This window comes from Lytechinus variegatus, chromosome 17, assembly GCF_018143015.1.
Source record: "Lytechinus variegatus isolate NC3 chromosome 17, Lvar_3.0, whole genome shotgun sequence".
NCBI classification, from domain to species: Eukaryota; Metazoa; Echinodermata; class Echinoidea; order Temnopleuroida; family Toxopneustidae; genus Lytechinus; species Lytechinus variegatus.
Genome location: NC_054756.1, coordinates 608,922 through 636,874, shown reverse-complemented (window position 1 = coordinate 636,874; position 27,953 = coordinate 608,922). Strand labels below are relative to the sequence as shown.

Below are 27,953 nucleotides of genomic sequence, written 5' to 3'. Positions count from 1 at the left end.
GCTCTCCTTTCTTACACAAAACTCTTCGGTGACTGTGCATGTACGCGCGCGCACGTGACGTGAATGAATGTTCACGACATATTCTTGAAATGGGTTACCAATCTTTACGCGTCATGACAACGACAAGCAAAATGGATGCCTCCGTAAGCAAGGTAAGCAAAATGTCTCAAAATTAAAGGTATTTTTCGTTATATTTACCCGAAATTCAATATAAAAGTGTAAAGGATGAGAAAGGTGGATGATTGAAGTTTGTTTTAAGGATATTATTATTTGTGTTTTGCCTCTACATTTTTTAAGAAATAGATCTAATCTAACAGCAGAAATCCCCGAGTCGTACGAGGGCAGAGCCAGAGGCCGCCGCCAGATGCCCGGAGCTAAGTTGGGGGCTCCACGACGAAAGCGCTCACGCCTCTCCGCCTGCTCCGGCCGAGGCGGGCCGCGGGGGAGCTCAGTCAATTCTTGCACGCGTAGAACCGAGAAGAACAGGGCTAGCGATAGTTAGCAGATAACAGTAGGATGGGGGGTCGGGTGTCCGGACACTTTATTTTTTGGCAGAAGCCTTCTTTTTTGTCTGTGGATTACATTAAAAATAGGAATTCGTTACTTGTAATAATTATCTATTTTGTTCTTTATAATATTTCCTAACATTTTTTGTACTAAAAAAAGTCTAAAAATTGATGAAACTTCGCTTGTAAATTTTTTCCAAATGACATTCTAAAATTGATCGTCCGGACACACAACCAGTCCGGATACACAACAACCGGGTATAACACCCACCAATTGCCTTATGAGGAGACTAACGTTCAATTTAATGCAACGAGCAGATATATACAATAAAATGTGTATCACAACAAAAGCCTAGGCTATGGCTTGCTAAATTGCTAAACAGTGAGTGATCCCCTTACATGTAGACCTACATTATGATTATCCATAGAGGTGCATGCAATATACTAGGGAGACTCTCCATTTTGAAAGACGGGGGAAAACTTGCCACAGATGTATTTACGTCGCCATTGCCCAGGCCATTGTCTTTCGCTTGCGGACAGCACGCAAATCGCACAATTTGCATGCTGTCGCCAAGCAAAAGACAATGATTTCAAGATAGCGATGTTAACATGTGCAGAGATGCCAAGTTAAAAAAAATGTTATGCGTGAGATTTTCATGACTCGACGTCTCTGTGCGCGCGCGGCCAGGACTTACACTCGTACGTTGCAAAAAGGCGCGCGCATGAGATATGGGCTTCAAAACCATGCGATGCACGCACGCGATTCATCGTATCACGTACTAGCAGTGCGCTGACTGCACTCTCGATTCGTCTCGCGTGCCGGGCTAGACGCGACGCGAAGGCGGTCGGCCAGTCGTATAATCTGGCGAATAATGCTACTTTTTCTCTCTTTTTTTCTGTCGGGTCCCGATGCGTGAGAAAAATGGGTGCCATGCGTGAGATTGTGAGACGGACCCTGAATGCGTGAGTCTCACGCACAATGCGTGAGACTTGGTAGCTCTGATGGTGGCAAGTTTGCCCCGTCTTTTCATAACATTTTTCTTGTTTTTCAATGAATTCTTGTTAAAAATGAAATCAATATCGTAGAAATATTAATGTCGGAAGTGAAGTTGTATCCAATTAGAAGGAAAGTAGAAATCTCGGGGGTGAAAGTTTCAGGTTTTTGTGGTACACGCAGCGCGCAGATGAATGGGAAGGAATCCCTGGCTAGAGGCGCAAGGTCAATATGGGAGACTATCCCATATTTAGAGACTTGCTTTGCAAAAGAACAAAAGAAACAACACCAACAAAAGTAATTTTTTCCACCAAAAATTTTGTCTTACTGAGGTCAGTAACCCATTTTTTGCGTGTGGATGACAACAAAAATCCTTATCAAAACAAAAGTAGACGGTGAAAAGGGGTAATTTTTCATGAGGAATCTGCTTATATCACATTTTTATTTGCCGCCAGGCTAGTCCTTTTGAAGCAATTGTAAACAAAGAAAATTGGTCTTCCAAACTGGAGACTGTCCCTGAAATTGGATACTCACATTCTTTACAAAAGTTTCTGATATTGGAGATAATCTCTCTCATGGGAGACAGTCTCCCATATTGGACGTGTGCCTCTACTGGCTGTGTTGAGAGTAAAGCATACATGTATGTTAGTATGATGGTGGTCCCCAAGCCTGAGCACCTAACAATTTGATATTTAAGATTTAACATGAATTTCTTTCAATTTCACAAAATCTTTCATTTGATAATGTTTTTATATTATTTTGAGTAAGTGTACCAAATATCTCATAAAAATTTGAAAGAAATAACAAATTTTCTTTGAAAAAAACATTGGGCAGTCATTTTCAGAATGAAAAAAAATGGTACCCCATGTCTGCGCACCCATTCACTTTGCACACGATTTGGGGATTATGATGAGAAAGGCTGCAATTTGAGACCGTCACATGAAATGCTCCAAATTTATTATTTTTCAACCATTTTTAGTCAGAATTTTGAATGAATGTCTGTCTGTGTTGTGGTTGTTGCATATCTTTTACTAGAATCGTGCAGATATGTGTGTGCGCACACAAGGGGGACTGCGCAGATTTGGGGGAACTTGCCATAAATGACTTTATGCCTTCTGGCTAGTCAGAGCCCATTTGTTTTGTGTGTGGATGACAACAATAATCCGTATCAAAACAAAAGTAGACGATGAATTTTTAATGTAGATGGTGAAAAGTGGTAATTTTTCATGGGGAATGTTTCATGCTGCCAAGGTACTCCTTTTGAAGCAAATGTAAACAAAGGAAATTGGTCTTCCAAATTGGAGACTCTGAAATTGGATACCCAAATTCTTCACAAAAGTCTCTGATGTTGGAGATAAACTCTCTCATGGTAGGCAGTCTCCCATATCGGCTGTTCACCTCTACTTTTCATGCCGTATACCCATTTGTTGTGTGTCAGGACAATCATTTGAGAAATGGGTGTCCAAGGAGTGGTGAAGATGAAATAAGTTCAGAATTGTTAAAACAAATAATTGGCTCAGTCCTAACTCCTTTACTGCATATCTGTAATCTGTCCATTTTAACTGGTGTATTCCCTTCCTCTCTTAAACTAGCCAAGGTTATTCCTGTTCATAAAAAGGAAAGCATGACCGTTATAAGCAATTATAGACCAATCTCAATTTTGCCTAGTTGCTCAAAAATACTAGAAAGAATTGTTTATAATAGACTGATTGCCTTTCTTGACAAAAACCACCTACTTAATCCCAACCAATTTGGATTTCGCAGGTCTCACTCAACAGACCTTGCGTTGTTGAAATTTTATGACTATGTATCTAGTTCTCTGGCTAATCGTGAGCACGTTATTGGTGTATTTATGGACCTGAGCAAGGCATTTGACACCCTTGACCACTCAATACTGCTTTATAAACTCCAACATATGGGAGTAAGGGGCGTTGCCCTAAATTGGTTTACTAGTTATCTTTCAAATAGAAGACAATACACATGCTATAACTATTCTAATTCTGGTATATCAGTTCTGAGGTGCGGTGTGCCGCAAGGTTCTATATTGGGTCCATTATTATTTCTGATTTATATTAATGATATTTGTTTGGTATCAAACACATTGAATTATATATTATTTGCTGATGACACAAGTGTTTTCCTATCACACCGTGATATTGATATCTTAGAAAACACCATTAATGTCGAACTTCCGAAATTATCTAATTGGTTTCGAAGTAATATGTTATCACTGAATGTTAGAAAGACTAATTATGTGCACTTTAAAGGCAGAAAGTCATATGCTGATCATGATTTAAGATTGAAACTTGACAATGCTTTGCTGGAAAGACAGACATCTACGAGGTTCCTTGGGGTCTATATCAATGATCAACTTAACTGGAATGATCACATGAAACACATCAGTAAACCAATTTCTCGAAATATAGGTATACTGTATAAAGTTAAGTACCTTGTACCTTATAAAATACTTTACATGTTGTACAATACTCTTATTCTACCTTATGTGTCATATTGCAATATTCTTTGGGCAACATCAACGAGTGTCACAAACCCAATTCTTTTGTTGCAAAAGAAAGCAATTCGCATTTGTGCTGGAGTTGGTTACCGTGATCATACACGCCCTCTCTTTATAAAGCTGCAATGTCTTACTGTTGATGATGTCCATTTTCTTCAAACTTCCCTTTTTATGTATCGGTTTAATGCCAAAATGTTACCTACCTGCTTTTCCAATATGTTTCAACAAAATAATACTATCCATACCTACCACACAAGACAAGCATCTAATATGCATTTGTATAACCCTCGTACACTGTTGGCTCACAAATCTGTCAGACATTATGGACCTGATGTTTGGAATTCGATACCTACTAGTATTAGGAATATATTATCAGTGCATTCCTTCAAAAATGCGGTAAAACGCATACTTGTCTCTAAGATGTAATTTCTTTAGCAAGACACATTTTGTTGCACTGTACATTTTAAACTTAAGGATTGATATAATTTCAAGTATTATTACGCCTCATACACTCCTTGTAAATATTTGTAAATAGTTGTGGAACATAATAATTTGTTTATTTAGTTTTCTTTGTTTTGTTTTTCTTTTTCTTTCCCTTCTTTGAGTAATCATTAGTTTTGACTTTTCAGTATTGTTTTTATATTTATGTATGCATTTCATATATTCAAAGGTCTGACAACAGCTCAAGCATCTGCTTATTTTGTCATACCACTGCATGTCTGCAACCTTGTTATAATCAGTTATGTTAATGTTATGTTAATCATCATAATTATACATTATTATTATGTAAAATTCAATGTAATCAATTTTGTGATGGTTACACTATGTAAATTATCATGATATGCAGAAACAAATAAATAATAATAAAATAATAAAAGATGGTCGATTTTGTCTTTGCAACATACAGCAACAGAACAGGTTTTTGTTGAACGTTGAGATGCAGAAAGTTTTCAGTTATCTTGCTTTTTTTTTTAAATATCACCAGTCAATTTCAATTTTTGATTCTAGATTCTAGAGTTCTTACGTTTGGACCAAAAAACTGTTCAACTCCATTAGCTCCATTCACCAAAAAAGTTGAAATAAATCCTCGAAACAGACGGCTGCCCGCTGCTGTCATACATGTAGTGTTTAGCATATTAAGGCTAAGCTTTAGAAAAAAGTTAGGCTTTTAATCATTTTTTGATGGGGGTGTGCCTCACGATACCCTGAAGTGGGGGTCTAAAGAACTAGCCACAAGGGTAAAATATGGGGTCTTGGGATCTATATGCTTCGTGGTATGAAAAACGGTCTATGGAACGGAAACGCGGTACAGTAGGTACGGTGCACACAAGCGCTGTGCATGTATTAATGGGCGCTAGCAGAGCTGTTAACGGAGAGAGTTGTGAAGCCGTGCGTGCAGCTCTTGCATGCAGTGCTTGCGCTGGACAAGTTTGGCAGGGCAAGGAAACTAGACATGTCTTGTAACGGGGTCTTGTGAGGGGTCGCAGCAGCTTCTGAATGGAATTTTGTCATTCGGAGTAAATAGAGAACTGGAAATTATGTCTGAAAAATGGGGTCATCAAAGCAGCGCGTCACTGTACCACCAATATATAGTTGTGAATGTTTGAAAGAAATCAGTCAAGGGATGAGATTTGAGAAAGTTATGGCTGCTTCAAAAAATGACATCAGTAAGACTACATAATCAAACACCATAACTTAAAAAGTTTATGGATCTAGTTCATGAAACATAGATATAGGGCTAATCAAGTATAAACGATCGTTTTGCACACATCTTAGATCACATGATCATGGTCATAGGTCATTTTGGGTCAATGGACATGGTTTCTTATCATATGCATGTTTTCTTTTGTGAATAATCATTCAATAGCTGTTTTCAAAGTTGGCACTGCTGCCATATCGAATTGCATAATGCAGGCGATACTGCCAGAGGTGTTCCACTTGTGAATAAAATATTTTACTAAACCAGTAAAATCCAAACAATTAGAAAAATTTGACACTGCAAATATTATTGATAGGCAAGTGACAATAAAACAAGCGCTACAATCCAATAAGAGCACAATCTGAGCAATATAAGAACTTCTTCCTATTCTTTATCATTGAGGGAAACCAGCTGAGTGACACTGTCATCAACTCAACATCGACAAACTTGTTCAATAAATCCATTGACAGAACCTTCTACTTATCACTGTGCTCTCTCACCCGATGCGTTTATGCCCAGCAAGGCTTTACACCGTAAACATCCAGATCTAGATCCAAATAAAGTGTAGAAATGCAAACTTATTTCAGGCTTTTATAAATCAAATTCAACATATGTCATAAAAGAATGATTTCTCCTTTTAACGTACCAATACATGAAGTTGATAAAGACCTATAGTAGCAATGAGCATATTGAAATAGAAGCCGAGGCCCTGCTAACTGACTCATCAGATTTTTATTATCCTTTATTATTACAGACAGCCAAAGCAGAATATTCATCATTCAGTGGACAAAGTAAGGCAAAATAATCAAAATTTCAACGGTGTTATAAGCCAGATGAGGGAACTGGGAAATCAGCACCCAAAGTGAAAGTGATGGAGTCATTAAATTAGGACTGAAATCTAGTTGTGAAAAAAGATAAACAATGAGCACTCCAGAGAAACAGTCAAGTGTGGAAATCACATTGGAGGATGAACACCACAAGAGGGCGCCAATCTCTCTATCGAGTACAAAGGATGAGAAGCCTAAAGCGTTTCTGACCCAATCAAGGACTGGGTCTGGATCTAAGTATAGTCAATCTGAAACCTACAGTATCGGATTGTCAACCACCTTAGATGGCAAGGTACAGAACAGAGTAGGACTGGCACCAAATAAACCTGGTAAGAGATCCTTAAAAATCGGAGCATCAAAATCTAATTCTTTCTCACCCTTGTCTTTCGGTGAGAGTTGTGGGTAATACCAGCTATGCTATTACCTTCACAAGAAATTCATCCACATTTTCTGCGCTTCACCAAGGTGTTGTGAACAGGTATCATTCCATGAAATGCATGTACACCCAGGTGTACATCTTCATGTATATAGATTGCGCCTGGTTACGGCCAGGGTAACTAATAGTTGCACTTTTCACACTAAGATTAGTGGATAGTGCTTTATAATCTTAAATAACACACAACTCTTTCAGGTATGATGCGACAAAGCTCAGGAAAGTGTTCATAATAATGTTCATTCAGAGTGATACAAATTATACAATTTATGCAGATAAATGCTCAATGTGAATTTCAAGTCTCAAAATGTGATCCAAATCCATGATTGATTTTCAAACTCGGGTACAGGTAGGACTAACTTCAGAAGCTTGTTGATGTTGTCATTTTATTTCTAACAGGCTATGACAGATCTGGCGCAGGAGGTCGTTCGGACAGCGCAGAAGGGGATTCTGGGATTGATGAGGAGAGTCCCAGATTCAATCAACAAGAAGCATTAGGTTTGTTGCAGTTTATATTCCACATAGTGAAATCATTCAAGCTCTAATCATTATATCGTACTTCTGTAAAGCTCTGATCAAGGTTGTGTTTCATGAAGCAAATAAACTGATTTCCACTGACATTTTTACTCTGAGCCAATCAGATGCAAGGATTTACAGTAACTTATAACACTTATAACAATAGTCAGTGAAGAGCACTAACTAATGGTTCCATGGAATGCGCCCATTGCTCCTCAGACATGTGACAAGCTCAACAACACTTAAAAATATATTGGCGTTAGCCTGTCATGGAGGGATTATAATTTGTTGACCTCCAGAAAAAAGATAAAACAAAAGAACTGAAAATATCTGTTATGAAAAGACACAAGTGTGGCCAGCATTTTTGCCACTCCTGCCAAAGACTTTCTTCATTTCTGCCATGAAGAGTGTGTTTTATGAATACGAAGCTCTGAACTTCAACTATGTCCTGTGACTCTATTTTTCCCTCTATCAGATAAGGTCTACCCTCTCCCAGATGGCTGGCCACGTCTCCAGGATAAACTCTTTACGCGGAGGGCGCTTTTCTTCCGCAAGCCGATGTCGCCGAGCATTGCCAAAGCTGCTGAGCAGCTGCGGCTCCTGCAGGATCGCATCGAGGCCTGGAGCCGAGAGGTGGAGCTAGATATACTCAGCAGGAGATCATCTATGGTCTCGGCTGTAAGTGTAAAGCCTCCAGCAGGACAACCATCTTCAAGGGGTGCAGGAGATGTAAGCACAAGACAGACACCGGCAGAGGGCAAAGGTATGTTAACAGTTATCTGGTCCTGGTCCATGTAAGTAACATATTAAATTTGCTATCTAATGGTTACATCCATACAGGGTAAGAAATTATTTGTAGTTGTTAGAGGCTACATGCATATTTTTTTAGACATTGGGGCAACTTTGATATATTTGGGGCTTTTTTTTTAATTTTTAGGGCTATGTTTTATTGGTAAATAGCAATTATGCAGTAAAAGCAAGTATCATTATTCTGTTATAGTTAGAATATTGATTTTTCTAAATATTGAATATTTGTTAAAGATCTTGGGGCAACTCTAGAATAAAAAGTTGCCCCAATGATTTGTATTTTTTCTCTGCATATTTGTTATTGGTATATTTTCATGTGTTTTTTTTTTCGTCAGTCCGCAAGCAGCTTCGGTTCGCAACTAACACTGATCGTACAGGGACCAGTATGTCATCCATGACGTCCAGTCACTATACTACCCCAGCCCCTCCTCATGGTACACCGGGCGGTGCATCTACAGCTGATCTCACTGTGCAAGGCATAGGAACAGTTATCTCAGATTGTAAGTATACCATTCAAAGACACACAATGCTCTGCTTAGATTGGAAATATCATCATGGCACTTTTTAATAGTGAAGTGACAGATATCCGATCAACACTGTCACATGTAGAAGAAGAAGAGTTCAAAGCATGTAATAACATCAATTTTTGTATCACTATCAAATAATTTAAGTAATTGACTTATCTTGGAATAGTATACAGACATATTAACTTTTGCTGGTTTTACTTTTTTTTACATAATGACAAAAAGATAATTGAGATTGCCAGAAATAATATGCTTTACATTTGAAAGATAAAAGTATTTTCTAGTTACTTTTTTCCAACCCATCCAATACATCATTACTGGATATAAGGTTGGCACCTCTGTAAGTAATTTTTAATAATAAAAAATAGATACAAATTTTTGTAGAACGCAATGTAAACAGTATGTTACAAACCTAGACATTTCAGCCAGCGTATGCCGATGTTCATAGCAAGTAGTTTTACCATGGAATTTTTCTTTCTTGGTATCAAGAATTGCCCTTTGTTAAATGATTTCTTGGTTTAAAAATCAAATTTTCGATGAACAACAAATAGGGTTGAATAATTACAGTTTGTCACATGAACACCAACATAAATGGGCTAAAGCATCAAGGTGTGACAACCGCTTAAGTAAATACTATACAAGGGGATGGTTTATAAAGCATCTTTGTGGCGGTTTTAACTGACTAATAATATATTCTGAGCCTATCAGATACAAGGTTTCAGTAGCCTCTTAATCAGAATCACTGAATGTTTGTTTCATGAAATGATTCTAAGATGTACATCACTGATTGTGATTCTAATGATATGACCTTGCAGTGGAGAGCTTAGCGGACATTCCTGAGGAGTCGGTCCCTCACCTCGGGGCGGAGGAGGTCATCGATGAGGTCGTGACCTTGTTAGGTCGGCTGGAGACGGACCGAGGAGATACAGAGGATTTGTTTAAGAAGGAGCAGGTTCGTGTGGGATGGCTCCAAGGAAAAATTGATCGGATCTCACAGAAAAGAATGTATGAGCTGCCAAGGGTTATTCAACAAGGTAAGGCACCTTTCTATGGTAAACTCCACGTTTTAATGCTTTACAGAAAATAAACATTTCTCAGAATTTCATGGAAAACCCCGGGGGGGCCACTTACATTGACGAGTGGGTACCATGCGCGACCAAAAAAAACACATAAATAGGATGTCTTTTTCACGATAGGGCACGTTACGTACGTAACGTGATAAGGGTGTCAAAAACACAAAAATAATGAAAAAAGGGTATCTATTTCGCTAGGAAAATTACGTGTTTAGGGTCGATTTTGCGGGGATGATAAAACAAAATTAAAATGTTTTATAAAAGATGTCCTTTTTGCCCCAACGCTACGTGTTTAGAGTCCGATTTGCGCGAGGTGGAGAAGGTGGGGTCGTACTAAACCAAATAAGGTAAAGCCGACGACCGAAGGACCCGTAACAATAAAACATTCCTGTACTTGTTTAGGGGTTCATTTCAGGGAAATTTGCCAAGAGTATCGTTTTGTTTCTAATACTTGTTAAGGGTAGGGTTTCACACGCCAATACTTGTTAAGGGGTGCATTTTCAGTATATGGAAATTACGTGTTTAGGGTGCTTTTCGAGACCCCATGGTCGCGCATGGTATCCACTCGTGAATGGAAGTGGCCCCCCGGGTGGAAAACACAATGTTTAATGTCAAAAATAGACATTAGATAACAAAATATTTACACATTCAAAAAAAAAATTTCAATAGTGGAAAGTCTGCAGATCAATCTTGTTCAGTGTTTAGAATGTGTTCTAGCGAGCCTTTATATTTACTTATATCACTGTATGTTTATCATTAATTTTTTAACCTCAGGGGCCGGGGTTCAAGTCCCACTGCAGCACTCGTGTCCTTTTGCAAGGCATTTATTTTCCTTTCCCTCTCTCCACCCAGGTGTAGTAATTGGTTACGCGGTAGGAATAAATTCCTTGAATGCTCGAGCGCCCAATAACAGTAACCATGCTAATGCTGGAAACATTAATAAATTGTATTAAGCGGTATGTAATTGTTGCATATTGTTGTTTTCCTTTTCTTCCATAGAGCATGAGGCTTGTGCTACAGATATAGCCGAGCTGAAGTGGCATAATGCCTATAGAGGGCGCCAAAAGGACCGCATCCAGAATCAAGTAGAGAATGCAGAGATGTTAAATTCAAGATTGAAGGAGGATATTGCTTTTGTAGAAAAGCATTGGTCAGTACTGCTTTTTCCTTCAGCAAGTAATTGTAAATATTGTGCTACTCTCAACCCAGGTGAGGTAAATGGAGACAGGAAATTATTTCTTGAAACACAGATGCACATAAGTTCATAACAGTTGCCCTGTTATTAAGCCATGATAATTATTCTTCAGAAACTTTTGATAAAGTAAGGGCTAAGCACTATAGAAGCAAGTATGAATTGTTAAGTAGGATTCTATTGGTTTGGTCATTAATTTGGAACGAGAGGTTAAGCCCTGTTAAACAATGGTTTGCGATGTATAGTATACAAATTTTCAATGTTTATGAGTGCGAACGTTCCAAATATTACATGAGGGTGCAAGTTGAAGTGGAGTTGAATAGATTGCTTCCACTTGTACTGAATGTAATATTCTAACAGTCGCACAAATGACAAAACATTGAATGGTTGTTTTATACAACACATTATTTGAATATATTCTCTAGAACAATAACCAAAATGGAACGAATTATGAAAAGTATTTGAACCATGAAAAAAAATTAGGATCAATATGATTGTGATTTTTGATCTGATGACTTTAATGGTGACAGTGGGAACTATATATAAAGCTTTGCGTTATTTGTTCATTAAATCTTAAGGGTGATATTTATCTATTGTTTTTATGCTATTTGAATTGATTAGCCCTCTGGTAGAGGAGAAGTTAGAGCTAGAGAGAGGAGCTATGAAGAGGATAGATGAAGCACAAGAACAAGTAAGTTAAAAGACTCACAATGGGGGATTTCAGGTACAATGGAGGCCCTGTATAGATGACAGTCACCTCCTCTGAGCTTAAAGAACCCCCTGCACTTTTTGTATAAGAAGGCAAATCCACCCCTGTAAAAAGTCAAGTTGAAGTAACGTAACACAGAAAAATTTAGCAATCCTGGGCTCCGTAACACTAAGGTTTGCGATGGATTGCTAATATGAAAGAACCGCACTGATTGGTCCCTGGTCAGTATTTTAAACCTAATGCGAATGTAACATTGATATTGATTGGTCAGTTCATTTAGCGATTGAACGCTATTCTTTCTGTTATGGAACCCAGGATGTAAAACAAGAAAATTATGATATTTTAATGTTTCACTTTACTTTACAAAACAGACCCATGCAACATCTTGATCGGTATTAAAGGAAACAGATGACGTCATGCATGAAATGTTTCTTTGTATTTTATTATTTCAAGTATCTTCAATTTTCATCATGAAAATGTAAAACAAGATTTGATTTTCCCTGAAGATGTGGGATTGTCTGTGTTGCAATTTTTTGTAGTTCATAAAGGTGCTTCCTTATTGTCAAAACTGCAAACATTCAAATCTTCTCGTAAATTATAAATGCCGCCCCCCCCTTCAAAGATCAATACAAAATTACATTCACCATGAACAGGGGTATGAAAAATAGCTCTTGTATGGAAATGACCTCCCCCCAAAAAAAAATCATTTTGAATTGACAACTTTAGCATTTCAATGTCGTAAATTGTTCTCACTTCTTTTTCTTTGCAGACTGAAGCAGAGCTGAACAAGACCAATGAGAAGCTGAAGCGAACAGAGAACAAGTCTGCTGAAGCTCTTGGGAAAGCAGATAAAGAAAGGGAACATATCAAGAAAGAATTAGAATCAGTCAGAGAGACTTTAGAAGAAATTAAGTGAGTAATTTTTCTTCAATCATAAGTGTCTGTTGTATCATGAACAGCGTATCAATACAGAGCTGTTATTATTTGTATCTCAATATCTATTTATTGTTGGGATAGTTCAGACAAAGCCAGAGTTTAGAGTTATTATGACATTGGCAGTAACTCTCATTTGTCTAGAATGAGTTTTCTATCAGAATTTAGAAACTGTTTTCATACAATATGAGGTTGTCAAGAGAGATATGTTTACTTATGGTTTTAACTGCCCAGCTATGATATCTATACAGAGTGTCCCTAAAAGAATTAAATCAAGAATTATTATCAGGTAGGGGGAGGCAAATCCAACCCCCCCTTCGCACCCTCTTAGGTCACTGCCACAACCATTTTATCACTCCGAAATAATGGGAACCATAAGCCAGTTCTATTTTTTTCGAAAGTTGTTTTTTTCCTTCTTCTTGACATGCCTCTACTCTTTTTGTGTCATTTCACATTCTACATTTAAAAGGTTTTGTTTTTAAACATTTTTTTTTTCATTCTTTAAATTTCAGCCATGACTTAGAAGCTGCCAAGGTTTTATTCCAATCGTATACCAGTCAATGTTCTGACCTGAGAGACAAGATTAAAACCGCAGAGCATGAGAAGGTCTTGCTTCGTAAGTTTACATTAGATTTCCCGGGGGGGGGGTTGACTCTCCACATGGACTGCTACCCACCCGTGTCCGACAACCTCAGAAATGCACCCTAAGCGGCGTAACTACATTAACTAAATTTGCAACCCTAAATGGAGTAACCCATGAGAAAAGCCAACCTAAGTGGCGTGAACAGGGAAATCCCCTAATTTGATACCCTAAGTGTCGTAAACATCAAAATGGATTAATTTGATACATGTGGGTGTGTTGGTACAGGTGGCTGCCTAGTATTTAGAGCCAGGTGTAAGAGACTAGCTATGATTGTGCTGTGCTGGCCGGCGTATGCGAGGATTATTTTGTATCCCTTAAAATCACGCCCTTCATGGTGTTTATGGCTTAGGTCTGCTTCCTGGTCTCCTCATATTTGCCCAAATTAAATTTGCACCCCCCCCCCCGGGTAGATTTCACCTATTTTGGTTTATAAAGACATAACTTTATCATTTAACCAATAGAATTAAAAATAATTCTGCAGTTTATCTTTCTCCAGAATGTTAGCAATACCACCTGAAAGATGATTAGAAAGAGAAGAGGGGGAGTAAAATTTTGAATTGAGACCATTTCCATTAGTATGTGGTGCTGTTATTGAATGAATTTAATGTAAATTAATAATTACACGTGTGATGTATTGGCAGTTCAGTGAAAATAACAAAATCTCTGTTCAAAACATGAGGTGGCAATCTCATTGAAAGTGTACAAAGTAGTTGCTTACACAAGCAGAAGATTATTATTTATTTGGCATCACCTGTGCGTGGGAAACAAAAAGCGATTTGAATCACTGTGACGCACAGGTCTCTCCTCCCTATATAATTGATTGGGGAGTGCAGGTGGACCTCAACACCAGAGGTTTCCCCCTTCTCTTATTCTAATGGACCAAATAAAATCTTAAAAGACAGGACAAAAGACTCAAATTTTCAAGCTTATGAATAGATAACGGAATCTAATTATGACATGTCTATTATAGTTGGTGTTGTGTAAAACTACCCCTGAACTTTTTGTGAACTATTAGATACAAGAGAAGAGAACTCGAGGAAAGCTGAAAAGCTGCAGGCTGTGAAGATCAAACAAGTCCAGGATCGCATCATTGAGGCCGAGTTTGAGCATCGTAAGCTAGCTGATAATAGCGTCTCACTCAGTACTACCATTGAAACACTGGTGAGTGTCACTGCCAGGGGAGGGTTTCACTGACAATTATGCTCTGAGCCAATCAGATGCAAGGATTTCAGTAGCTTATAACAATTTTCAGAGAGAATCACTGTCTATTTGTCTCATGAAATGCTTCCCAGGTCAGCTTTCAGTTTACGTGAAGCGCCATAGGCATCTTGTGCATTCTGTAATGTTGTCTGATTCTTTACACTGTGGTAATGCTTCACTTTCTATCATGTCTAAGAGTATAATCATTAATATGTAAAATGATATCTTTTAGATATGTGTAATGTATGCCATAGTCTAATGAATTGAATTAGTCCTTCCTCATTTTTTTTTACATGATAACTTAAAACATTATCTCCTTGAATATAATTTTGCTGACTCCAGCGATCTATTTCATAATCGCAATTACCATTTCTTTTTTCACAATATTTGGGTCAACAAACCATGATTCCCCCCCCCCATTGAACCCCAAAGAAAATGTCTTTGAAGGCCAGGGCAATATTGGGTAAAAATCTTCGGTTCCTCATCATGTTGATACATGTGCAATATGAATACTTAATGATAGATATAACAAAATAATTCTGATAATAATGCTTTGATTGGCAATGAAGTTTTTATTATTTGCTCAATTTTCAATGGTACTCCGTCTTCTTCAGGAGTTTACAATTAACAATGCCTTGTAAACTCCTGAAGAAGACGGAGGACTGTCGGAAATTCGAGTGAATAATAAAAACTTCATTGGCAATTAAAGCATTATCATCAGCATTATTTTGTTACATTACTGAAGCCAATACATAAAACTTTAAGATGTAATGATAGATGATATGTATAAAAATGATATATATATACTTTCATCGTAGAGGAAAGATCACAAGGAGTTGGTAGCACGTCAAGAAGAGTTAGCTAAAGACCTTTTAGCAACGTTGAGATCAAAGGAAGAAGGATGTAGAGAGATGACTATGACTCTTGATGATATGGATTCTAAGATCAGAAAATGGTAGGTACTACATCTAATGCTACCTCATTCAGTACTCATGATTAGGTTCAAGCCAAGTACTTGTATTTGTAGCTGCAGCGAAAAAAAATTCTTAGAGAAGTCTTGATAATCAAGCTATGTTGGGCATTTCAAAAAGAGTTAAGTTTGAATTGATTAATTTATTTATTTATTTCGGTAGAAAAAACATTGCACATAGCAGCCTTATGGCTGAATTGCATACAATTTACAAAAATGATTGATACATACAATACACATACAATAGTTGATGAAATATAAGATATTGAAATAAGACATAAATAACTAAACTCAGATCTAGATTCGATGAATATTGGTAATAGGATTTTGAAATGAATTTATTAAATGAAAATTTTATAGAGAGTCAGCCTGGTCCTAAGCTTTCGATCCTAGCAGAATCTTCTTCGGAGGCAAAATGACAAACATATAAAGTGGAACAACCAGATTTTATAATGTAATTCAATACCAAAAGACTAAAATACTGAGTGTGTATTATCTTTACAGTAAGAAACAGAAGACATCCGATGCTAAGAACACAGAGCGTATCAAGCGTGAGATGGGGAAGGTTGAGACACAGCTAGCGGTAGTGGATGAAGAATATCAGAAGATAAAGGTCATCAATGTAGCTGTTAGGAATAAACTCACAGGAGAGGAAGATAAGGCTAGAGCAATGGAAGACTCATTACAGGTTTGTCACTTATACTCCTAGTGTCAAGAGTTGTGGCCCAGTGGTTTAGTCTCCTGACTTTGATTCAGAGGGTCATGGGTTCAAATCCTCGCCATGACATAATTTCTCTTAATAAAAGATCCATGATGTGCTGCACTCAACCCAGGGGGATGTTTCAAAAAAGCTGTTAGTAAGTTAAGAGCGACTGTAAGAACGACTGGTGAACCTTACTTGCTAAACTATCGCCAATGAACATTTTGGTGTAGACCATCTACCACGAGAAAGGATCACCGGTTGTTCTTAAATTCACTTTTGACTAATAAATAGCTTTTTGAAATACCCACCAGGGGCCCGTAACACAAAATTTAGAAATGATCATAGACCATATTTCTACGATCGATTCCATTGACTACAATGTACAATCAAACGTAAAAATCGGGCGTACTATCAATCGCTAACCTTTGTTACAGGATCCAGGTGAGGTAAATGGGTACGAGAGAAAATAAATTTCTCAGGAAGCTGTGAATCGGCAGCCTAGCATAGCCAGGTTGATATATGAGTGCCCTGAGCACTTAACAATGTGGATATGTGTGCTTTACAAATGAACTTTATTATTATTATTTTTAGATGGAAATACTGATATGAATTTGAGGTTTATTACATCCAAACCATTTCTTTAGTGCGTCAGCTTTGACATAAATCAAACTGGGAACGAATAGAAAATGGTATGGAATCTCTCCTGACTCATTATTGATGCAAAAGCACAGAGAAATATAAAATAATGATAAACATAAATTGGTAGAGCACAGCTAGATCAGAGCTCTCTTTACTTAATTCTATGTGTACACAGAAATTTCTGAATTAAACTTAGAGATATGTTTTCAATTTCAATTTTAAGATGCATGTAGTAAACAATAGAGAACTGTGTCAATTGGCAGGCTATTCCAAAGTTTGGGGCAGCAAGTGCAAATGCGTGATTGCCAATTGTGACTGGAACAATAATTTATTTGCAGAACTTCGCAGACTGAGACTATGTGATTGGGTTTCAGTTTGAGTAATTCTGTTATGTAGCATGGGCTTGACTGATTATAAACTTTGATACTAAACGATGCTTTCTTATTGGTTTATTCATGTTTGTAACTTGAGCTTTTACATTGTCACATGAAACCAATTGATTTGAATTGAATATTGATTGTGACAGAGTACGGTGGACAGTCTAAAAAAACAACTGAGAGAAGAGACTCACAACAGGACAGTCCTACAAGCTCGTATTACAGCGGATACTACGGATCTAGCTAAGAGACAGGTTGAAGCGAAGAAGAAGAAAGCAAAGGTGACCCAGAAGGCTAATGAGATGGATGAAATCGTTGCCAGGGTTCTTGCCGAAACTAAGATCTTGAGGGAAAAGAGGGCCAGCAGACAAAAGGTTGGTTCTAGAAGGCTTGGTTGGCTAGTTGATTGATTGATTGATGGATGGATGGATGGATTGATTAGTTGGTTGGTCAGTCGATTGGTCAGTTGAATTATTTATGCATTTATCTATCTATTCATTTATTTATTGAGTTTTCACTTGATTGGTTGATCGGTTCGTGGTCAGTTGATTGTATGTATCATGAATGCATATATTGTTAAAGGATGACAGTTATTCTGAAGAAATTGTGACTAAACCTGAATAATTGTATTTTTCAGGCAATCAACAAGATTCAAGAAAGAATGGAAAGCATGAAACAAGAGGAAGAAGAACTCAAAGCTCAAACAATCAACAAAAAAGCAGAATTGGAACCTAAATTGAAGAACCTACTGGTATGTGATTTGTTTATCATGACTCTTAATGTAACTATACGTCACGCTGTCAAGTGACATTGTCAAAGCATTAAATTTGATGATTGAGAAAGATGTGTAATTTACAAATATTACAGTCTCTATATTCCAGGAATAATTTTCCTGGCATGGTTGCTACACTAAATGTGCTCTGGTTTTTATTTGGAACCAGATAGAAGTTTGTTTTACTTTCTCCAATGGCCAAATTACTACTCCAGTAGCAATGCAACAATATCAGCTCAAATAGTAGGAGTAGGAGTAGAAGTAGTAAAGGCCTGGTATATTTGTTTCAAAGTCTACTGTTAATAACTTAGCTCTCGATTATCTAGTCCTCGTGGCTCATCTCCAATATTAACCAAATTCAAGATAATGCACAGCTCGATTACGTTTTTGTGCTTACCGACCTGAGGTCGCCATAGTCAGTTGAACACAGGTTCACAGGACTTGCCCAGTAGAGACACCTCACTGACCAGAGTATCAGAGAAATTCTGTGATTTCAATGATGGAAATAGTGGACTATTCCATCATTGACGTCACAGAATAGCAATTTTCTTCAGTGGGCGTTTTTGTTTCCACAGCATAGCTAGAGTGTGTCTCGTCATGGACTGCTATTTGAACCTCTGACTACCGGTATTCAGGATTTAATTCCAGGAGGCTATAATATACGGATATTGCCTACCTAGACTTTGAATATAACATTTCCTCTCCCTGACAGAGTTTTGATTTTTCCAAGGGATTATATATTAGCCCAAAGCACTCAGCGCTGAGGGAAAATATTCTCCCAAAGAAAAACATAGCTTGGAAGGGGAGTAAAAATGTTATTTATTAAAACGATAGACTAGGCAATATCTGTTATATTATATAGTCTATGTGGATTCACCATTAGAGATTGCATTCATCATCTGGCTCCATCCCGAAATTCTTGCAACAGCTCTGATCCATCTACGTCACAATAGAAAATATTTTGAAATAACATCAAGCGCGTCCTTCATGCAATCAACACGTTAACACTAGCACGTACATCAAACTACCTGATTGGGCAGCTCGTAAACAGCAAGTTACGTCACCTTAGTGAATATAACAGCGCAATCAACAATACAACGCAGTTATATTAACTGAGGTGACGTCAAAACCTAGAATATATCAAATGCGATCCTGGCAGCTATGGTCACGTGATAGCGCATTGACCAATCACTGATTCGAATCTACATAACCTATGTGATATTCTTAGATATTCAATTTTAATTAAAAACCCATGTGTACTCTCTTTTTCTCGTACAGTCAAATGATGAGAAGGTAATATATAAACTGATCATTGTATTTTGGGAGGTCACTTGCAATCTTTTGTGGAGGATCTTTTTTTATACACACATTTCGGTACAGTGTATTTCAAAATTGCCTTTGCACTCTGTCCACCCTACAATGAAACTGATCTTGGCAAAGTCTTGATGAACGAGGAGCACATTTTGATGTTGCCAATTTCTGTCACATAAATAGTTAAAAAGGACAAGTCCACCCCAACAAAAACTTGATATGAATAAAAAAGAGAAAAATTCAACAAGCATAATACTGAAAATTTCATCAAAATCGGATGTAAAATAAGAAAGTTATGGCATGTTAAAGTTTCGCTTATTTTCAACGAAATAGTTATATGAACAAGCCAGTTACATCCAATTGAGAGAGTTGATGACATCACTCACTATTTCTTTTGTATTTTATTATATGAAATATGAAATATTTTTATTTTCTCATCATTGTCATGTGAAATTAAGTTTCATTCCTCCCTGAACATGTGGAATTCCATTATTTTAACATTTTGTGCTTCAGGCAAGGAGGTCCTAATCGTCAAATTCGTAAAAATTGAAATATTGTATAATTCAAACAATAAAAAACAAAAGAAATAGTGAGTGAGTGACATCATCAACTCTCTCATTTGGATGTAACTGGCTCGTTCATATAACTATTTTGTTGAAAATAAGCGAAACTTTGAAATGTCATAACTTTCTTATTTTACATCCGATTTTGATGAAATTTTCAGCATTGTGCTTGTTTGATTTTTCTCTATTGATTCAAATCAACAATTTTCTGAGGTGGACTTGACCTTTAAATATGCCTTAAGGTATGGTAGGTCTGTTTGTGTACAGAACCCTGAAGAGAAATGAAGTGATGATGTCACAATCTTTGGGTAAATCTTATCACTTGTTCCAAACAAGAACCTCTTATACCAGGCGTGTATCGGTCAGTTAAAGCCGGGGACTGATAATAACTATTTCGGTCATTGAGTCCTGGGCTATTTCAACCTTTCAAGAGCCAGCTGTCATGCAAAGAGTGACAGTGACCGTACCCAGTTTTTTTCAAAATTTCAAAATAGATAAGAAGAACATAGGATATTTTTGCACAGATTTATTATTTGATACACAGCGATTACAGGAAATGATAGTGTTATGGTGTACTGTACTCTTTCTGTATCTTACGAGTTAATCAAGAAAATCACTTTCAAACTCCTGGTTGAGGAATCAAGTCTTTAGCCAGTGTACCCACATGCACTTTCTTGTGTCACTGGTGTTAACACAAGCAATGCTTGGATTACAAAAATAAATTGAGGTGCAAAGGGTGATTTTACCAATTTTCTTTTACCATTAGTTTTTCCTTTCAATACACGTTTTCCAAAGTAAAGAGGGGGGAGGGGGTGTTGCAAGAAAATAATTGCAGTCGGTTGCATATTTCATCTGCAATTCATTTTCAAATGATTGAGACCAATGTCAACTGAAGCAAATCAGTTTGTTTCAAGGAACAGATTGGTAAATGATTTCAAATTTGTAGTTACTTACAAGACATGCCATTGGTTGGGGTGAACCAAATAAAGATTTAATTGATTGTATGTTAGTCTTTGCAAGATATTTGCTTCATATGGCAAAGACTTTAAGACTTTAGATATCTGTCTTCTTTCTACAGGCTTTCTTTCCTAGCTATCAGGGCAGACAAACCAATACTTATTACAGATGACTGATTTGTCTTTAATACTTTCTTAATATTGTGTTAGTAAAATGTATTCAGCTTTCTATTTCGATTCCACTCTAGGAGGAAATATTAAATCGTCAACGACGCTTGGATCACATGGCCTACAGGACAGACCTGATCAACAAAAAGTTAGCTGAAATGGCTCAGAGTGAAGGATTCATGGATAGAGTCATCAAGAACACAAGCGAAGAGATTGAAGAAATGAGGTAGATCAAGCAAACTTGATTTTTACTTTTGAGAAAATCCATCAAATATGTTTGTCTGATTCCCTGTGTATTCAACTTTCTTGAAATGATTTGTCTCTGTTTATATGAGAAGGGGAAATTTTTATTTTAAATTGAATTCATCTGTTGTGATGCTCATAAATTATGCGATAATCCCCATTAATTATGTAGTGGTTATTCCATTTATATTTGTTTGACTTAACTATACATTTGTAATATACCAATTAATGAGATTACATGTTAACAGTTATTTTCGTATTGGCACTAAACATGAGTTTTAGTTGGACTTAATGCTTTAATAGCGAAACATCACCTAGAAGTCTTATTAGTTTCATTGTTTATTCCATATGATATCCAGTGCGGATGTAGAAGAGATGACCATTCAGCTTGAGACCGGTCAGAAGCAGCAGAAAGAGCTTCAGATGTCATTAGATCAGGTGACCGGTAGAATGGGAGATAGAGATACCACCCATTTAGAACACATGGCAGCTAGGAGAGTTATACTAGAAGATCTAGTGGTAAGCATACGTTGGGTGATGAGGATGTGGGGGAGGATAGTGATGACGGTGGTGGTTTTGGTGGTGACGATACTGACGATGATGATGGTGATAATGAGGATGATGAGAATGATGACAATGGTGATGATGATGAGGATGATGATGATGATGATGATGATGATGATGATGAGGATGATGATGGTGATGATGACGATGGTGGTGGTGATGATGATATTGATGATGACGATGGTGATGGTGATGATGATGATAAAGACGATTATGATGATGATGACGATGATGACGATCATGATGATCATGATGATGACGATGGTGATGATATTGCAAACCAGTAGTTTCATTACAGATCATGTCAATGAAGAAGAAACAGAAAATGAGAGGGAAGGTATATATATGAATTTGTTGGTAAACAGAGCATATGATAATAGTGAGCCGGCCAGCATACATTAAATTGGATCAGCGTTATCAGCATATATTATCAGAAGTTTCTATATCATATATTCTTTTCCGTAGGCTCAGCTAAGGGCAGGTCTAGACACCAATGGAACCTTGGCCCATGAATACAGAGAACTCCAACAACACTACTACAAGATCAAAGAAGAGAGTATGAACTTATTAGAGAAGAGAACAGGTCTGGAGATGAGCCTCAAGGATCACAGACAGGTAATAAGCACAACTTGATTTTCCCTATGCCCACCGATGCTTGTGAAATTCCTTTTTTTTTTTAAATATGACCCCCCCCTCACATGCTCCCCTCAACTGATGATTTACCAAAATTTTGTTAATTTTTTGTCACCATGGAAAAAAAATTAAAAACTGATGAATTTTTCAGTAGAGTGTCAATGTTGTGAGCAGAGAACACTGACATCTGACAGAACCTCAGCTGGTTTTATGAAAAATACCCCCCCCCCTCACTTGAATCGTGCTATACACATGTTGCCAGCAAACTTGAAAATCCTGCGGAGGGGTTTTGTCGAAACAAAGGATTAGGAAAGACGTTACTTGAATCTGATCGCATTTAACAGATTTTGTTATTCCTGAATTAGGATCTCAATCTTAGATCTATCCCAAGACTTACTGCCATCTCTCAATTAAATGAAGCATTGTGGCCCAGTGGAGTAGTCTTCTGAATTTGAAACAGGGTCGTGGCTTCAAATCCCAGCCATGGCTGAATTTCCTTCAGCAAGAAATTTATCCACATTGGGCTGAACTCAACCCAGGTGAGGTGAATGGGTACCCGGTAGGAAGAAATTCCTTGAATGCTTGAGTGCCTAGGCAGCGCAGCTATTAAAGCCGGGGTAATAATGATAGCAGGGCCCACTGGGAGAACAGTTTTCAAACTGAAGTGGCTTCCCTGGGTAGATATACCTTTATTATTATCAGAAGCGGACCGTAACCCGGAGGAGACAAAGCATTAGAGGGGCACAGCATTGTTCACAAACAATACAGTGCCCCTCCAATGCTTTGTCTCCTCCGGGTCAGGGTCCGCCACTGTATGACATAATATCTTAAAACGAGACAGGGTACTGCTACTTCTTATGCCATCTCTCAATTAAATCGTTTATTGTTATCCTTTAACTCACAGCTGAACAGTCTTCAGATCCGACTCCACCATGCCCTCTCTCATTATTTCTTCATCCGAGGGTTGTACAATCATAACGAGCTTGCAAGGTTTGAAGAGATGTCTGCTGAGAATGAGATGAAGATTGGAGAACTTCAAGAAGATATGATAGCAGCCATACAAACCATCAGTGGCTTCTTGAATGAACAGGTAGGTGATTTGGCCAGGTATTGAACCCATGACTTCCATCATGCAGATAATGTTCCACGGACTCATTATTGATGCGTTCCAACAACCCTCTGCTTATACCCACAATGAAGGTTATAAACCTGTTCACTGCCTTAAGAAATATTAGATGAAAGTGTTATAAACTGCTGAGGGAAAAGACAAGAAGGTTGACAGAAAGGTGAAATAAAAGCTGCAGGTCATTATTTATATTGTTTTGTTTCCAGGATCATTAATGAATAAGCCCTTTGTAACGTTTCTTTGATCCTTCAACCATTCTTAAATATTCTCACTTATTTGATAATGTATTTTATTTGAAATATTCATATTTCTTGATTTGTATGTTATTTTGAAGGTTGTGGTAAATATTGTTTCAATTTCAATTTCAATAAGCCTCTAATTTGAATTACTGTTTGACTGATATGCTTGAAGGAGACCTTTTTTAACCCGTTGACAACTGAATTCTGTACTTCCCATAGACTTTGTACAGGTATTACCCGGTTCCAGTTGGCAACGGGTTAACATCAAACGTGTTGATGCCTGTGTATTTGAATATAACATCTCATTCTATTTTTCTTTCTCTAATTTTCTTGAAGGTTGATGGTACAGCAGCTAGACTAGTAACAGCTGCAGCTAGCACAGTTCTTATGGACGGCACTGAGAAGGGTCTCGGTGTGACTCCAGAGGGCGCCTTAACAGGTCCTATGACGAGAGCTGGTAGCATGGGAGATAATCTTAAGATGCCATTGCCTAAGATAATGAAGACTCCTGAAGCGATTAAGACGAACTGATCATCCAGGGGCTGGTTTCATAAAACTCTTTGTAAAGTTACAAACAACTTTAGGTGTGACTGGGATATGAAGCACCAAAATCGTTAGTCAAACGTTTCTATTTTCTTTAGTTTTGACTGTTGGTGATGGAGATTTTATTCTAATAATCTCATTAAAATGTAAAATATCATTCTCTGCCTCAGCGATATGTGTTGACAGTGTTTTACATCAGCGTTTTTCAACTTATGTCCCACCACCATTTTGACCTGTTCACACGTGAATCTACCCAAGCCATGTCAAGTTACAAGCATAACAGCCCTTCGTACAAACTAGAAAACTAAGAAAGATCACTCTTTGAATAACACTCAAAATGGGGCTGGAGAAACATATTTTATAGAATTTTCCTGTTATTAGGTAATGTGAAAAATATAACAGAGAGACCGAGTGGCTTCACTACCTACTCCATAGAGTTTAACATCAGTGTATAGCAACTTTGGGGCAATTTCATAAAATCTTTTTTGTATGCCCCAACCCCCATTTTCTCCATATTGTTATGTCAGTGCAAGAATACCCAGAATGCCATATTTTTGCGCATTGCATGCACTCATAAATGCCTTAGTAGCACGCATAAGTGGTGTTTCTGCACCAATGTGTTGCACAAAAAATTTTTGCTTAGGGCGTTCTTGTATTAACACAACAATTTTTTATTCTTCACCCCATGAAATACCCATGCCATGTCAATTTAAGAGCGTTACAACCTTTCATACAAACTAGGAAATTGAGGCATTGTTTCAGGAATGCTCCTTATATTAAGGGTTGGACAATCATATTTTAATAATGATAGTAATAATACACTTCATTTATATAGCACCTTTTCGTCAGATACAAAGCGCATAATTTTATTATAACTTTAAAAATAACAGAAAGACATAGGGGCTTCAATACATACTCCAGTCATGCATAACTTCAAGATAATTTATGAGCCTGTTCCTTTAAAATTCATACTCCTAATATGATGTTGCCCTTTTGATAATAAGAAAGGGGCCTGTGGTGATATGCTGCAGGGACTATTCTTCAGATTATATAGTAATTCCTACCTTTCACTCTATTTTAAGTTTCAGAAAACATCTTCTTTCTTTGTAAATAAAGTATTCTTAGTTTTCATCAGTTTATCCCTGCTTCTGACCTTTCCTTCTTTCCTGGATTTCTCCCTCCAGTGCTTTTGGAGATTATTCCTATGAAGTCAGTAGTATAAATCCAATGTTAATATATCATCCAGGGGTTAAAGCGGAATACTTTGATTATCATAGTAGAAACAAGGTAGATAGTTGTGGCTACATTTAGGTTCTGAACCTAAAGCAACAACTTCCAAGCGACACATGAATTTTATAGATGAAATATAAGGCTTGAAAATATGACCCAAATTTACAAAGAATTATCAAAAAGATTTTTTTTTAAATATTAGAGATTGCTTGTCCCATTACAAAAAGCTTTGCAATTAATCATTGTACACATTCCTATATGATTGACTGCACTGACCACAATGCAGAATTAATCACTAAATCAATTATATGATCAATCATTAAATTTTGTCATGGAGTCAGATGAATAGATGTCTTACAAGAAGCACATTGTCAGAAATATTTATCTCATAAAGCTTGTACATACAATATTAAAACTCTGACTATTGTCTGTTCTCATGAGAGTTATATTTTACCAGGTCTTTCATTAAAAAAGTGGTATTATATGATTCATATGTTATCAAATCTATTCATTTGTCAAAGTGAAAATAATATTAAGGGCTTAAAAACATTTGTATTAAACACTGTATAAATGTTTGGAAATAGTTATTGTTAATCATCATTTGTAAACTTGTGATCAGTTGCAATTTGTGGAATATTGTCAAGAGGATAATCTATTAGAGAGAACGGATTGAATTATCTTTTTGATTAGTAAAAATAATGGGATGTTGACATGAATTCTATGTTGCCTTCATTTTCAATGCAGCTGTCTAGTTGATCAATTTGATGTAGTGCCTCTTAAACTCTGCTCTTGAAAATGACTTCTGAACAAAACGTTGCCTTATATCTCTTTATTGACTTGTATTCACTCTTCTGCAATAATCTGCAACAAATTTTTGATTAAAACAAGGTAGAAAATGTCACTCCTCAATAAATTGGCCAATTTAAATTGTGAGATTTTGGTCAAGTTTGAAAAAAAATCTGAGCTTTAAAATATGTAGTTTGTCAAAATTGATTGACAAAATGTCTCTAGCAGTCTGGAAAAAATTATCTCAAAGGAACTCTTACATCGTTTTTTCTTTTAATTCAATTTCAAGTATGTGAATTATTACTCTGTACAATGTCTAGTGGAGATCTCTGTGGTGAAATTTCAGATCTTTGTGAATATACATGCATACCTAATTTAGTAGTTCTATATCTATTCTTGCCAATGTACAGTAAAAATGTGTGAATGCATGTATTCTTGTAGTGTTTCTTGATCATTCATGTGTATAGAAAACAGAATTGTGCAAATATTTATTGCTGACGAGATGATTTCTTCTTGTGAGAATAACCTCTTCTGAGAGCATAGAATTTATCCATTTTGTAATCACAAGGAGCTTACATGTGTGAAATACATTGTATATGTATTTTGATATATTTTCTTCAAGTGAGAAAATATAATTCAACATACAGTGTGTCCCAGAAAAAAGATAATTCAGTGTATTTTTTGCTATCCTGATCATAAATTTTCTTCATGAAATAAACATGCATGAAAAAAAATATGCTTCTCTTCTGTTCATAATGCATGCATGACCAAGTTTTTTTATGGGACGCACTGCGGTTTGATAACTAACGATGATAGTGAAAAATTATGTATGTTCTGAAACCAGTAGCATGATGAATATAATCAATCGTACAATTAATTGTAACTCTAAACCTATGGTAATCCATGTATAAATAGTTACAATCAATTATAGCTATTGGTTGTACACTACCATGTAACAGGGTCCATTAGATGGAATTGATTGTAAACTATTCACCTGTATACGCTTTGTTGCGACTTGTACCATTTAATTTAAAGGAGAAAATGTCTAATTTTGTGAACTTGAACAAATACTGGTTGCATTCCAAATTAACTTTTGTCATTGTAAAGTACAATATTTCTTGTCATCTTATATGCAGTCTTATGGAAATGTTTAGCTCTTCCAGGGCTCTGGAACACAAAGTTTAGCAATCAATCACTAAATGCCAATGACCAATCAAGATTGATGTTGCATGTGCATTTTGTACCAAATGCTGGACAGGAACCAATCAGAATGGTTCTTTCATATTTTTAATCTGTGTTACAGGGCCAGGACCCTTAGTGATTGATTGCGGGGCTGCTTTGTAACCATTGCAATTATTTGTGTTTCAGGGCCCGCTTCTCAATCCGATCTATGCATTCTGTGTATGTGAGATTTCAATATGCAATAAATAATTATCTTAGAAGTGATCAAATTTGTCAGAGATGTCTTTAATCCAGTAATTATCATTTAACCAAATAATAGCAAGAGTATGTTCAAATGAAATATATCCTCTTTGCACTTTGTCTTTTGCACTCTGAGT

At 36.8% G+C, this 27,953-nt stretch overlaps 1 protein-coding gene across 2 annotated transcripts; it reads left to right on the top strand.

The window, feature by feature from the left end:
- Positions 1-131: 131 nt before the first annotated feature.
- Positions 132-27,840, top strand: LOC121430545 (coiled-coil domain-containing protein 178-like). Of its 2 annotated transcripts, none has more exons than XM_041627849.1 (20): positions 132-152; positions 6,469-6,870; positions 7,374-7,472; positions 7,966-8,253; positions 8,633-8,797; positions 9,637-9,855; positions 10,894-11,044; positions 11,708-11,777; positions 12,565-12,707; positions 13,241-13,344; positions 14,387-14,532; positions 15,390-15,526; positions 16,046-16,229; positions 17,410-17,634; positions 17,898-18,011; positions 21,111-21,256; positions 21,633-21,792; positions 22,303-22,452; positions 23,375-23,560; positions 24,172-27,840. In XM_041627849.1, exons 2-20 carry the CDS (start codon positions 6,636-6,638, stop codon positions 24,364-24,366), a joined length of 3,117 nt encoding a protein of 1,038 aa, XP_041483783.1. In that variant the 5' UTR covers positions 132-152; positions 6,469-6,635; the 3' UTR covers positions 24,367-27,840. The 2 variants fall into 2 exon arrangements, with proteins under 2 accessions (XP_041483783.1, XP_041483784.1); XM_041627850.1 differs by having other exon boundaries at positions 145-178.
- Positions 27,841-27,953: the final 113 nt, after the last annotated feature.